Raw genomic sequence first — 12,635 nt, forward strand, 5'->3', positions numbered from 1 at the left:
ACTTGATGGGGTGGGTTTGGGATGAAGAAGTTGTGAATGCCTAGGACCATCACAGACCATGGGAATCCCACAAGATCTAACCTGGGTTTCCCTTCCTGGGGGTTTCTGGTGGGCGCTAGACAGTGGTGAAGGTGCAGGTGAACAGTGAAGGCTGTGTTCAAGGAGTTGTGCTGGAAGATGGCACAGAGGTGAGAAGCAAGGTGGTGCTGTCCAACACATCACCGCAGATCACCTTCCTGAAGCTGACGCCACAGGTGAGACTGCGGGCAGGAGGGTGGAGCTTAGATGTCTGCCAAAACAGGGGTTGGAATCTGTGGGGATTGAGGGAGCCAGGATTGCATCAGGGTGTGAGATGCAAAAGCCAAGTCTCTGCATTTGGGAAACAGGCACGTAAGGGTAGGTAGCAAACAGGGAAGAAGCCTCACAGGTGAGGAGAAGGGGCCAGAGAGGTGAAGTGACCAAGATTCTGGCCACTGGCAGAGCCAGAGCTAGAACCCAGGTCTGACTTTCGATCTAGAGTTATTTCCACAACTTTCCTACTTTCCTCATTTCTCCCCTCTCACCAGCTCTAATTCCATTGTATGTGTCAGCCATCTGTTGTATTATCCATGATTATTAGTTAATTAAAAGAGCCACAAAACTTCTGGGCATACAATAAGAAATACTGGCACCCAGAACTGGAGACTTCAGTTGATCTTGGTGGATTTCAGCTGCTCACGGCTGGCTCATGCATCTGCAGTCAGCTGCGGGTCAGCTTGCCGGCTCTGCTGATCTTGGTGGGACTCCTTCATGTTCCTGGGAGCTAGCCAGTGGTGGCTGGTCCAGGACAGTTTCTGCTGGGATGACCGGGGGAACTCGGCTCTGCCCCGTGTGTCTGTCCTCCCCCAGCACAGTAGTCCAGGCATGTTCTCAGGGTGTGGCAAGGGACAAAAGCAGGCAAGCTCAAGCATGTATGCAAGCATCACGTGGTTTGACCTCTTTGCATCCTGTTTGCTAGCATTGGCCAAAGCAAGTCTCATGGCCAAGCCCAGAGTCAGAGTGTGAGGGCACTGCAAGGTTACACAGAAATGGGTGTGCAAACAGGGAGGGGTGAGCTTTGGGGGACAGTTTTTGCAATTGACTTCCCCTGTGCCCAAAAGGTATGATAACATGTATACGTGCATGAAGCTCCCAACCGTTCTTGGGGGCAATTCTTAGGGGCAAAGCACTACTTTTTCTGAGTGATTCCATTAATAAAATTCAACAAACATCAGTAAAAAGAAACTTGTTAAGCCAATTCTGAGATCATCGAGGCTTCCAAGAGCTTACAGACCAGTAGTGAAAAGAGACCTGCAAACCACTGTCCCCTTTGCAAGCAGGGAGAGGTGTGGACTATTTCACAGTCAGAACTGCTGGCCAAGCACAGAGGAGGAAGTGGTTAGAGCTGAGTGGGAGGGGATCTAGGAAGGCTTCACAGGGGAGGTGGTTTTGGCTGAGCTTTGAAGGATGAAGAGGATTTCCAGAGGGAGCGACTGAGGGATCTTCCTGAGCAAAGAAAGAAGGCAGCTTCCTTGGGGCCTTGGACGTCTGGGGGCTTTCATGGAGGCTTCTCCTTCCAGGGGTGGCTTCCTGAGAAGTTCCTGGAGAAAATCTCTCAGCTGGACTCCCGGTCGCCTGTCACCAAGATCAATGGTAAGAGGCACACTACATTGCAGCACTGTCTTCTTTGACCCATCCGAGTGAGAAACCTCCAGGCGGGGGGCAGCTGAACTCTGTCATCATCTCCATTCCCTGACCTCCAGCCCATGTCTCCCTGCAGCCTGGTCAGAAGGTGAAACACTTGCTCGTACTTTCCTACTCCCATCCACCACTGAGGGTAGCAGGGTGCTGGCTGTAGAGGGAGGACCTTGGGGGGCTAAGACCTGACCCTCCTCTTTGGTCCCTCAGTGGCCGTAGACAGGCTGCCCAGCTTCCTGGCGGCCCCCAATGCTCCCAGGGGGCACCCACTGCCCCATCACCAGTGCTCCATCCACCTGAACTGTGAGGACACCCTCCTCCTTCATCAGGCCTTTGAAGACGCCATGGACGGCCTGCCTTCCCACAGGTAGGAGTCCTGGACAGAGCATCCCCTGATGTTCTTCCACGTGGGCCTGGGAGCGGGGCTGTCCATGCCACACACAGCAGGGATCAGGGCTGGCGTTCAACCTTCACACTGACTTAGGATCTGCCAAAATCCATACTTAACTCATAAGGATAGGAAGCGCATCCCAGGTGAAAAATCTGAGGACCAGGGCAGGTAACGGTGAAGAGCAGCTCAGGTTAGCGGAAGGGGCAGAGGGGCAGAGCGCTGCCCGGGAAAGTGCTGGGGCTGGGGAAGAAGACGAGAAAATGTGTTCTGGGAGAGCAAAGGAGGTTCTCTCACTCAGAGCCTGTCAGGGGGCACGCACTCACTGAGTCCCCTGCTCCATAGCCTTTCTTTTTCTGATAAGCTGCCTTCTTGCAAAATTTCTAAAAGCATTTCCCACCTCCCACTGCAGTTGTATTTGCATCCTTCCAGAAAAGGCAGGGGCGCTGTAGGAGCAAGAGCCTTTCCATCCTGTCCACTGTCCAGCACACACTGTTGAAAACTTACTCAGTGCCGGGCTCTGTACTTGGTACGGGCTGGGAGAACTAGCGGGGCAGGGGCATGAAACCGACACGAAGCTTATGATAAGACAGGTACACAAATATTTACAGCATGTGGTAAAGAAGTGTGCGCCTGGAGAGAAGGGTATAGGGCAAAGTTCATTCATCCATTTATAAATATTCTGGGGTCTCTACTCTGTGCCAGGCTTGGTTCGGTGACTGGGCACAGATCAGCAAGCAAAGCCAACAAACTCTCAGGTCGCTGACTTTCTATCCATGAGAGGAAGACAATCAACAAGCAAGCACTGATGATGAGCACTGTGGAGAAAAATAGGCAGGGAAGGAGAGGAAAGGCTTCTCTGATTAACGCGGCACTTGAGCAGAGACGGGAAGGAAGTGAGGATACAGATCTTGTGGGTACCTGGGAAAGAACGTCCAGACAGAGGGAAGGTCAGGTGCAAAGGCCCTGGGGCAGGAGCGTGCTGCTGTGTAGGAGGCACAGGGATGAGGCCAGAGTGGCTGGAGAGAGAGCACCTGGGAGTGAAGGGTGTCATATCGTGCTGGGTCTTGTCAACTGCCCTGGCTCTTACTCCAGGGAAGTTTGTGCGGAGCCTGCCTTATAGTTTAGAAAGACCAACCTGGACACAGTGTGGAGAAAACGTTAAGGCATCTGTTGCAATGGGTTACTGTTGCAGAATCCAAGTTAGAGTGGACAGTGGCTTGGACAAGGGTGGGGGCAGTGGAAGTGATGAGACGAGACGGAAGACTGGGTATATTTTGAAGGTGAAGCCAACAGGACTTGCTGTTGGACAGGGAGTGGGATGTGGGTAATAAAAAGGAGCGACTGTGAAATGATGCCTCCATTTACTGAAGAGAGGAAGAGGCAGCGGGGGTGGAGCAGAATTTAGAGGCTAATCAGGCATTGGGGTTTGAACAGGGGACGTTTGAGATTCCTGGTAGACATCCAAGTTCAGCAAAAACATTGCGGCTGAGGGACGCAGGGAGAAGGGGCGTTTCCCATGCCTTGAAGGAGACTCATATTTGGAGATCGGAGGGAGAATGTGCTCCAGGTAGAAAAGGTGTGGCAGGCAAACGTGGTGGGGTGGGAAGCAGGTCACAGCTCTGCTGGGGCTGGGGGCAGCCCTAGCAACTGTCTTCCATTGGTCTGCTCTGGAAAAGGCAGTCAGGCCGCTAAAGCCTGGCTGAAATCTGGCTGCCTGGGCGCCTGCTCTCTTAGGCCTGGCCTCTTTCCACACTCCCACTGTCTGTGTGGACCTTGGAGACATTTGCGTTTGGGAGCTGTGGTTAGAGCACAGTGTGTGATGAAGGCAGGCAAGGACAGGCCATGCATTCGGAGGTCTGGGCCAGGCCAGCTCCTCACGGGTGCTCTGGATCACGCTGGCGGCCGCTAAGCCAGTGCAAGTGGACAACCACTGTGGCTGTACAGCGACAGTCGCCCAGGATTGGTGTCATCTCAGGGTCTCCACTGAGTCCCAAGTCATCTCAGAGGCCCTTCCCTCCACACTGCTGCTCTTTAGACCTGTGTCTCTCCTCCCTGCCCGCACAGGCCTATGATTGAGCTCTGCATCCCTTCTGCACTGGACCCCACCCTGGCTCCCTCCGGCTGCCACGTAGTCTCTCTCTTCACTCAGTACACGCCCTACACACTGGCTGGAGGCAAGGCCTGGGACGAGCAGGAAAGAAACGCTTATGCAGACAGAGGTAAAGACAGCTGCAGGTTCTGCCTCCAGAGCCACAGCCGGGCTTGCGACCCGACTGGGCCTGCTCCTCCTTACTGTCCCATTCAGGATTGACAGCTGCAGGTGACATCCCAAAGGGAGGAAATAGTCGAGGGAACCTCAAGTCAGCATAGTGTATGACTGCTGGGGTCAGGAACTGGGCTAAGAAAGCCAAGAAAACACAGTTCCTGCCCTCCAGTTGCTCGCAGCCTAGCAAGGGATGGAGGAGACAAATTAAGAAACCTGTCATTACAGCATAGCTGACTGCATGAACCAAAGGAGAAACATGAGCCAGAGGGACAAGGAAGGCTTTCAAAGGAAGGGACCGTCAAGCTGGATTTCCAAGGATGACTAGGAGCTGGCCAGGCAGCAAAGGGCATTCCAAGCAAGAGAAAGAGCTTGAGCAGGCCAGGCATGGGGGCTCATGCCTGGAATTCCAGCACTTCAGGATGCCGAGGCAGGTGATCACCTGAGGTCAAGAGTTTAAGACAGGCCTGATCAACATGGTGAAACGCCGTCGCTACTAAAAACACACAAAAAACTAGCAGAGGGTGGTGGCACATGCCTGTAATCTCAGCTACTCCGGAGGCTGAGGCAGGAGAATTGTTTGAACCCGGAGGCGGAGGTTGCAGTGAGCACAGATCGCACCACTGCACTCCAGCCTGGGTGACAGAGTGAGACTCCGTCTCAAAGGAAGGAAGGAAGGGAGGGAGGGAGGGACGGAGGGAGGGAGGGACGGGCTTGAGGAAAGTGATGAGGCGAAAAAAGCTGCATATGCAAGAGGAGACAAGCAGCTTTGTGTTTAGGGTTGGGGTAGGGAAGTGGGGAAAATTGGGGACTGCACTGGCCTGCCCATGCACCTTTGGGATGAGCTATTCATTTGCTTGTGGGCTGATTTTTGTTTTTCACCTATTGAGGTATAATTTGCATATGATAAAATAAACCCATGTCTGTGTGTAATTTAATGACTGTTAGTAAATTTGCCAAGTTGTATCCCCTTAGCGCCTCCTCTTCTTCCTAACACCATCTCATTTCTCTGTTTTTGGCACCCCAGTGTTTGATTGCATTGAGGTCTATGCCCCTGGCTTCAAGGACTCTGTGGTTGGCAGAGACATCCTCACACCACCAGATTTGGAGAGAATCTTCGGGCTTCCTGGAGGGGTGCGTATAAGCCTAGGGGGTCTCTCACCATAGCATTCCCTCTGCATCCTCACTTCCTGGCTGTGACCTCTCTGCTTTATCTTGTCCCTCCATACTCAGCTTTCATCAGGAAGGGAGGACAGGGGCAGGGACCCTGGCTGAGAGAGGGCAGAGAAGTGGTCAAATCGAGGGAATGGGGGATCCCTAGTGGGGACTCAGAAACACAGGCAGGACAGCCCCACTGAGAAGGTCACCAGGATTGTGGCCCTCTGCCTTGACAACCATGCTGGCTCTGCCATCTGACTTTCTTCAGAGAGAGCACCCCCTTCTCAAGGCAGCAGCACATCCTCAGACTTCAGTTTATCAAAAACTAGAGACTGGAGACAGGGAGACCAGTTAGGAGGCCAGGCTCACTCGCCTCATTGCAGCTACTGAGCACTTGCAAGGCCAGAGACCAGCCTAGGGAACATAGTGAGACCCCATCTCTACAAAAACAAAAAACCAAAAACATCACCAGGGGTGGTGGTGTGTACCTGTGGTCCCAGCTACCCAGGAAGCTGAAGCAGGAGGATCGCTTGAGCCCAGGAGTTCGAGACTGCAGTGAGCTGTGATGCGCCATTACACTTCAGCCTGGGCAACAGAATGAGACCCTATCTCTAAAAAGAAAATTTAAAAAAAAAAGCAAAAGAAAAATCTGAGGCCAAAGTGAGATGTGCTGCAAGTGCACAATGCACACAGTATAGAAAAAAATATAAAATATCTCATCAATAATTTATATATTGATTGCATGTTGAAATTATAATATTTTGGATATATTGAGCTAAATGTGTTATTGACATTAAATTCATCAACTTGCCCTTCCTTCTTTCCTTCCTTCCTTCTTTCCTTCCTCCCTCCCTCCTTCCCTCCCTCTCTTCCTCCCTCTCTTCCTTCTAGAGATAGGGTCTTGTTCTATCACCCAGGCTGGAGTACAGTAGTGCAATCACAGCTCACTGCAGCCTCCACCTCTGGGGCTCAAGCCATCCATCCTCCCACCTCAGCCTCCTGAGTAGCTAGGACCATAGGCATGCACCACCATACCAGGCTAATTTTTTATTTTTTGTAGAGATGGAGTCTCCCTGTGTTGCCTAGGCTGGTCTCAAACTCTGGGGCTCAAGTGATCCTCCCACCTTGGCCTCCCAAAGTCCTGGGATTACAGGCATGGGCCACAATGGGCTCTGCTTTTACTTTTTAAATGTAGCTACTAATAAATCAAAAAGTACATATTAGCTCCCATTACATGTTCACTGAACAGCACTGGTCTGGGTAGAGGAAAGAAGGCCAGGCAGCAGGAAGGAAGGGAATGGCTGGGTAGAGCAGGCATGGGGCAGGCAGCCTTGAGAAGCCTTGGTGACAGTGTGCACATGGGGGTCAGGGTGGAGGTGATGTGAAGGGTAGGTGCAGAGGCCAGGGGGAGGAAGGTGGTGTCATTCACTGATGCAGGAGGATGGGGAGGAGCAGACTCGAGGGAAGAGGATGGCCTCAGTTTGGGGCAAGGTGAGGAGGGCAGCGGGGGGACACTCCTGTGGTGATGCCCAGCAGATGTCGGGCTTCTTGTCCAGACCTGCCCCCCTGAGTCTGACCTTCGCTTGTCCCATGCTGCCACCATTCTCAGCCTGGGGCTGGTCTCACCCAAGCCAGGGGGGCAGAACCATGCTCGGGCTCCGTTGCCCCTTGTCTGCCATTCACAGTGATCCTGCTGGAACTTGGACGCCAGGCTCCGGGCTCAGGTGGATGCCTTGGCCACAGGAGGAAGTTCTCGCAGAGACACATGCCAGCAGCCACAATAAGTCAGACGATTCTGTTTTTCCAGCAGAGCGAGAGGGATGCAGAGTAGATAGCAAAACCCTCTTTTCTTTCCTGTTCAGTTCCTGTTCCCCACCCTGCTTTTTGCCTCAAAAGGCCTCTGGAAAACTTCACTCCCAGCGCCAGGGCATGTGCCTGTTCCATCTCGTCTCCTTCCCTTTCTGCATTTTAAGAACCCAAGAAAATATCCCGGAAGGAGAAGAACTTTTGCTGGAGAACAGGGGAGGGGAAGAAACCCTGCCAGGACAGGAAAGGCTGTAACGCTCCTGTGCTAATGACTGTGGCCCTGCCTCTGCAGAACATATTCCACTGTGCCATGTCCCTGGACCAGCTCTACTTTGCCCGCCCTGTGCCCCTGCATTCTGGCTACCGCTGCCCTCTCCAGGGCCTGTATCTCTGTGGAAGCGGGGCTCATCCTGGTGAGTGACCTGGAGTCCCACTACCCTGTGGGGACTGGGAGGGCTCACTGGAGGCCAGAGACTTGGAGGAGGAGGAAGAAGGTAAACAATGAAGGTGGCAGACAGGGAGGGGAGCAGGGAACTCCCACCATAAGAAGCTGCCTTGTGTTCAGAATTCTCCATGCACAGGTGAGCACCCAGCCGCTGCCTCCACCAGGCTAACCACAGCCCACAGCTGAGCTCACACCTCTCCTTCAGGAGGCCTGGGGATGCGTCCTGGTGGAAGCATCTCACCACATTCCAATGCGGGGTTGTGAGAGACCCATGTCCCTAAATTCCCCGTCCGTATATATATTTAGACGGGGTTTCACTCTATTGCCCAGGCTGGAGTGCAGTGGTATGATCACAGCTCACTGCAGCGTCAACCTTCTGGGCTCAAGTGATCCTCCTGCCTCGGCCTCTGGCGTAGCTGGGACTACAGGTGTGTGCCATCATGCCTGGCTAATTTTTTATTCTTTTGTAGAGATGGGTTTTGTTACGTTGCCCAGGCTGGTCTCGAACTCCCGAGCTGAAGTGATCCTCCCCACTCAGCTTCCCAAAGTGCTGGGATTAGAGGCCTCCGTCCATATTTTAGACCAGAAAGGATGGATAAAGTTAACTTCTTCAACTTTACAATTCTTTCTTGTGCGCATTCCAAGCCTAACGGAGCTGGCTGAGGCTGTCATTTGCTATGCGCACTTTCTCTGAGCTGTGTGGACCTGGTCCCCCTGGAAAGAGTCTGTGCTTCCACATCTCCCGCCTCCCCCCAGCCTCTTATTCTGAAATTTTAACTTCGCTTACTAAGCATCTGCCCATCCAGCAGGTCCACCCTCAGCCATTGAGACTGTGGGCTGTGGACCTGGCCCCTCTCCAGACCTTTGGTGCAAGAAGCCTGAAGGGAGCCAGGATCTGTCCTAGGTGATTCCAGTGCCCACGCCCCCGCACCCCTCTAAGCAGCCCCACTCTGCTTTGTTGTGGGATCTCTGTAAGCCCCGCCCCCCTCCCCCCACCCTGGCGGGTTTTTGAGCGGAGCTTTGGTTCATAGGAGATTCCCTTCCAGGAGGAGGTGTGATGGGAGCTGCTGGGCGAAATGCAGCGCATGCGGCCTTTAGGGACCTCAAGAGCAAGTGAACCCGAACCAGCTCTGACCCAGGAAGAAGACTTCACCCCTCAATTCCAAGTGCTCCATTGGGTCACCTTCCCAGGAAGCTCAGCTTCGGGTTAGTGCTTAAGGCCACCAAGTCCTCAATGCTCAAGCTATTATTTTAGAAAAAATATACGAGTTACATTTAGTGCAAGTTAACCTTATGCCCGTGCATCCATACGTGGACTGGTTCTGTTTTATTAAAATTAATATTTCGTACAGATTACTTGCTCGTGTTTTTTCTCTGTGTTAGTTAGTGGGATAGACTTGTCTGGGGTACTCATAATTCTTACATCAGCTAAGAAGCAGTCCATTTAAAGGCCAGGCATGGTGACTCATGCCTGTAATCCCAGCACTTCAGGAAGTTGAGGCAGGCAAACCATTTTGAGGTCAGAAGTTCAAGACCAGCCTGGCCCCATCTCTACTAAAAATACAAAAATTAGCCAGGCGTGGTGTCAGGTGCCTGTAATCCTAGCTACTTGGAAGGCTGAGGCAAGAGAATCACTTGAACCCAGGAGGTAGAGGTTGCAGTGAGCCGAGATTGCACCACTGCACTCCAGCCTGGGCGACAGAGACTCCATCTCAAAACAAAAACAAAAAGAAAACAAAAAACAAAGACAAAACAAAACAAAAAAAAAACCCGGCCATCTAACCAGTGGAAGAGTCTGATCTAAGCATCCCCCTGTCCTTGGCTGGGACCCCCACCACCACCAACTGGAGGACTGCCCAGGTGGAGCCCAGTCAACTGCTGTCACATTCCTGGCAAACGATAAGAATGGACCCAATTTCCCCATGATCCACAGAGTCACCCACAGGGGCCATGGGCCTGAACAATGCTTGGCATCTCAAGCCACAGAATCTTCCAGTCAGGCAAAAAGCAGTCAAGGGTGACTGCAAGGTGGATTCCACTGAGGCTGTCTGGGAGCCCACTCTTCCTGATTCCGGAGCATTCAGACTTCTGCCTCCCATGAGTAAGTCTGCTGCGTCACCAATACCTTTCAGTATAAACCCCTATAATTCTAAAGTGAGTTGAATTGTCACTCTTGTCCAGGAAAATCCATCCAAAGTTCCCGTGGCAATGCAGCCCTCCCAGCCAGCTTCTCCAGTTCCGGCAGCCAAGGCCACGGTCCAAGCCGTCCCATCTGCAGATGAGGCAGGATCTTCCCTGGGAAAGCTTCCCTTCCTCCGTTTCCTGGGCAAATTTATACAGATTCGAATAGATCCACCTCATTACTTAATGTTGGTAAACTCAGATTTCTCAGCTGTAAAAGACTTGTTTTAAAGCTCACATCTCAGACAACAGGTCATGTTTCCCTCCAGTATGTGGCACACGATAACCATTCAGTACGTGGTGGAGCTGCTGCTGCGGCTTTTGTTGGTGAAGATATTTTTGTCATTTTTGTATTTTGCAGAAGGTGGTCTTTTGTATATACTTTTTAACCTGGCACCCAGAATTGAAACTAGCCCCCTAGAAGCATTGTGCAGGACAGTGCAGAACAATGTTTGGGTCCCCAAGCTTTTTCCAAAGTAGCCAAGCCCCCTCCCTCATTCAACATCAGTACCATCAACTTCTTGAGCTTGTTGAAAATTTGTTGGCCGGGTGCAGTGGCTTACACCTGTAATCCCAGCACTTTGGGAAGCTGAGGCGGGCAGATCACGAGGTCAGGAGATCGAGACCGTCCTGGCTAACACAGTGAAACCCCATCTCTACTAAAAATACAAAAAATTAGCTGGGTGTGGTGGCGGGCGCCTGTAGTCCCAGCTACTCGGGAGGCTGAGGCAGGAGAATGGCGTAAACCCGGGAGGCGGAGCTTGCAGTGCGCCGAGATCGCGCCACTGCACTCCAGCCTGGGCAACAAAGCAAGACTCTGTCTCAAAAAAAAAAAAAAAATTGTTTTTGGTCAATATTGCTGGTTTTCTGGAAGGAAAGAAGGCAGGGAGAGAGGGAGGAAGGATGAGAAAAAATGAAAGAGAAAAAGGGAGGGAGGAAGAAAGAAAGGAAAATGAAAGAGAAGAAGGAAGAAAGACAGTGAGGGAAGAAGGAAGGAGAAAGGGAGGGAGGGAGGGAGAAATGAACATAGAAAATCCTCAAAGGCCTGGGGAAGCTCACATCAGACTTAGTCTTTAAAAGTAATAATGATTTTTGGCCAGGTGCAGTGGCTCACGTCTTAATCCTAGCACTTTCGGAGGCTGAGGTGGGCAGATCACAAGGTCAGGGGCTCAAGACCATCCTGGCTTACACGGTGAAACCCTGTCTCTACTAAAAATACAAAAAAAAAAAAAAATTAGCTGGATGTGGTGGCACACACCTATAATCTTAGCTGCTCTGGAGGCTGAGGCAGGAGAATTGCTTGAACCCAGGAGGCGGAGGTTGCAGTGAGCCAAGATCACACCACTGCACTCCAGCCTGAGCGACAGAAAGAGACTCTGTCTCAAAAAAAAAACAAAAACAAAAAAAACTTTATTTATTTTATTTTATTTTTGATAAACAAAAGCTACGAATGCCTAATGTAGGAAATGTTTAAAATATAATAAGAGAGAAACATAAAATGCACACATAATTTTTCCTGCAGAGATAATCGCAGTTCCCGTTTTACAGTATTTTCAGGTAGTCTTTCAGGTCATTGGCATTCCGTGTTCTATATGTGGGCTTTACATCTTTCCTTCATTTCACTTCATGTCATAAGCAGTTTTCGGTGCCATAAAAATTCTTTGAAAACATTATTTTTAATAGCTGCCTAATATTCTCTTGTAAGGATGTGTCGTAATTTATTATGGGACATTGGGTTCAGCTTTGGCCTTGATTGCTAATTAGTACAAGCCAAAGGCCTGAAAGCTTCTTTTATCGCCGCTGTTCCTGTTTTAATGGTCCCCTGTCATTTCTGGGATCACGAGGGTGCAGCTGTTCTCCAGGCAAACGTTCCCTCTAAAGGAGGAGGCCAGGGAGAGAGGGGAGAAAGCGCTTTTAGCACCAAGAAGGAGAATTTCCCACTGTTTGGTGACTTCCCATTCTGTGTCTCATGTCTCTGAAAGATGGCATTTGGTCCAGACCGAGAGACAAGATAAGGCCTCAGCACCACAGGGTGCGCTGGTTCCTCGAAGCCCCCAGCACATGCCGTCCCGCTGAACAAGGCAAGCTGGTCTTACCTAAAGTGCTGACTCTGCAAATCAGCCATGAATTGGGCAAATGTGTCCCTTGCTGGCCCTAGTACGTAAAACCTGTAGAAGGATAAATAAGTCAGGGTGTCATTGTTACCTGATTTACAATTACCCGTTTTCCCAAAGCAGCAGGGAACACTTCCTTCGAGGCATAGTCCTGTAAACCCCTGAAGTGCACTGGAACCTCAGCTGGTGAAGTCATTACCAGCGGGCCCTCCTGATCTCACAGGCCCTGGGTGGTGGTGTCCAGAGATTCATTGAGATGTGAGGTTTACAGCTCTGGGAGGAATTTGGCTTTCCTGGTGGGAGAAATGACAGATGTGGCTGACCAAGCCTGCTGTGGGCCTTGTGAGCGTGCATCTTTTTAACATATGTTCGATTTGCAAGGCAGGTGACAATCGCCAAGTTCTTCTATGGGACCTTCGTAATACTCCTACCCTGACGTCTGGAATGAGAGGGAAAGAGACCTGCTGAGCACAGGATGTCATTCTGTGGGGGAGTGGAGACACATGACATGAGAAAAAGGAATGCAAAATGCAAAGCAAGGAGAAACGCAAATGGACAGCA

The 12,635-nt window shown here is 51.3% G+C and overlaps 1 protein-coding gene across 15 annotated transcripts in view; it reads left to right on the forward strand.

Annotated features, from left to right (window-relative positions):
• Positions 1–9,135, forward strand: part of PYROXD2 (pyridine nucleotide-disulphide oxidoreductase domain 2) — a 32,517-nt gene extending 23,382 nt beyond the window's left edge. For 3 of the 15 annotated variants that reach the window (XM_023206375.2, XM_023206379.2, XM_023206383.2), the window contains 8 exons: positions 120–254; positions 1,599–1,671; positions 1,927–2,083; positions 4,172–4,326; positions 5,398–5,504; positions 7,627–7,747; positions 8,586–8,683; positions 8,826–9,133. In XM_023206375.2, coding sequence (XP_023062143.1) covers positions 120–254; positions 1,599–1,671; positions 1,927–2,083; positions 4,172–4,326; positions 5,398–5,504; positions 7,627–7,747; positions 8,586–8,683 — 846 coding nt within the window. In that variant the 3' untranslated portion in view covers positions 8,826–9,133. The other 12 variants (XM_023206377.2, XM_023206380.3, XM_023206376.2 and 9 more) reach the window with 11 other exon arrangements.
• The last annotated feature ends 3,500 nt before the right edge of the window (positions 9,136–12,635 follow it).

This window comes from Piliocolobus tephrosceles, chromosome 9 (assembly GCF_002776525.5).
Source record: "Piliocolobus tephrosceles isolate RC106 chromosome 9, ASM277652v3, whole genome shotgun sequence".
NCBI classification, from domain to species: domain Eukaryota; kingdom Metazoa; phylum Chordata; class Mammalia; order Primates; family Cercopithecidae; genus Piliocolobus; species Piliocolobus tephrosceles.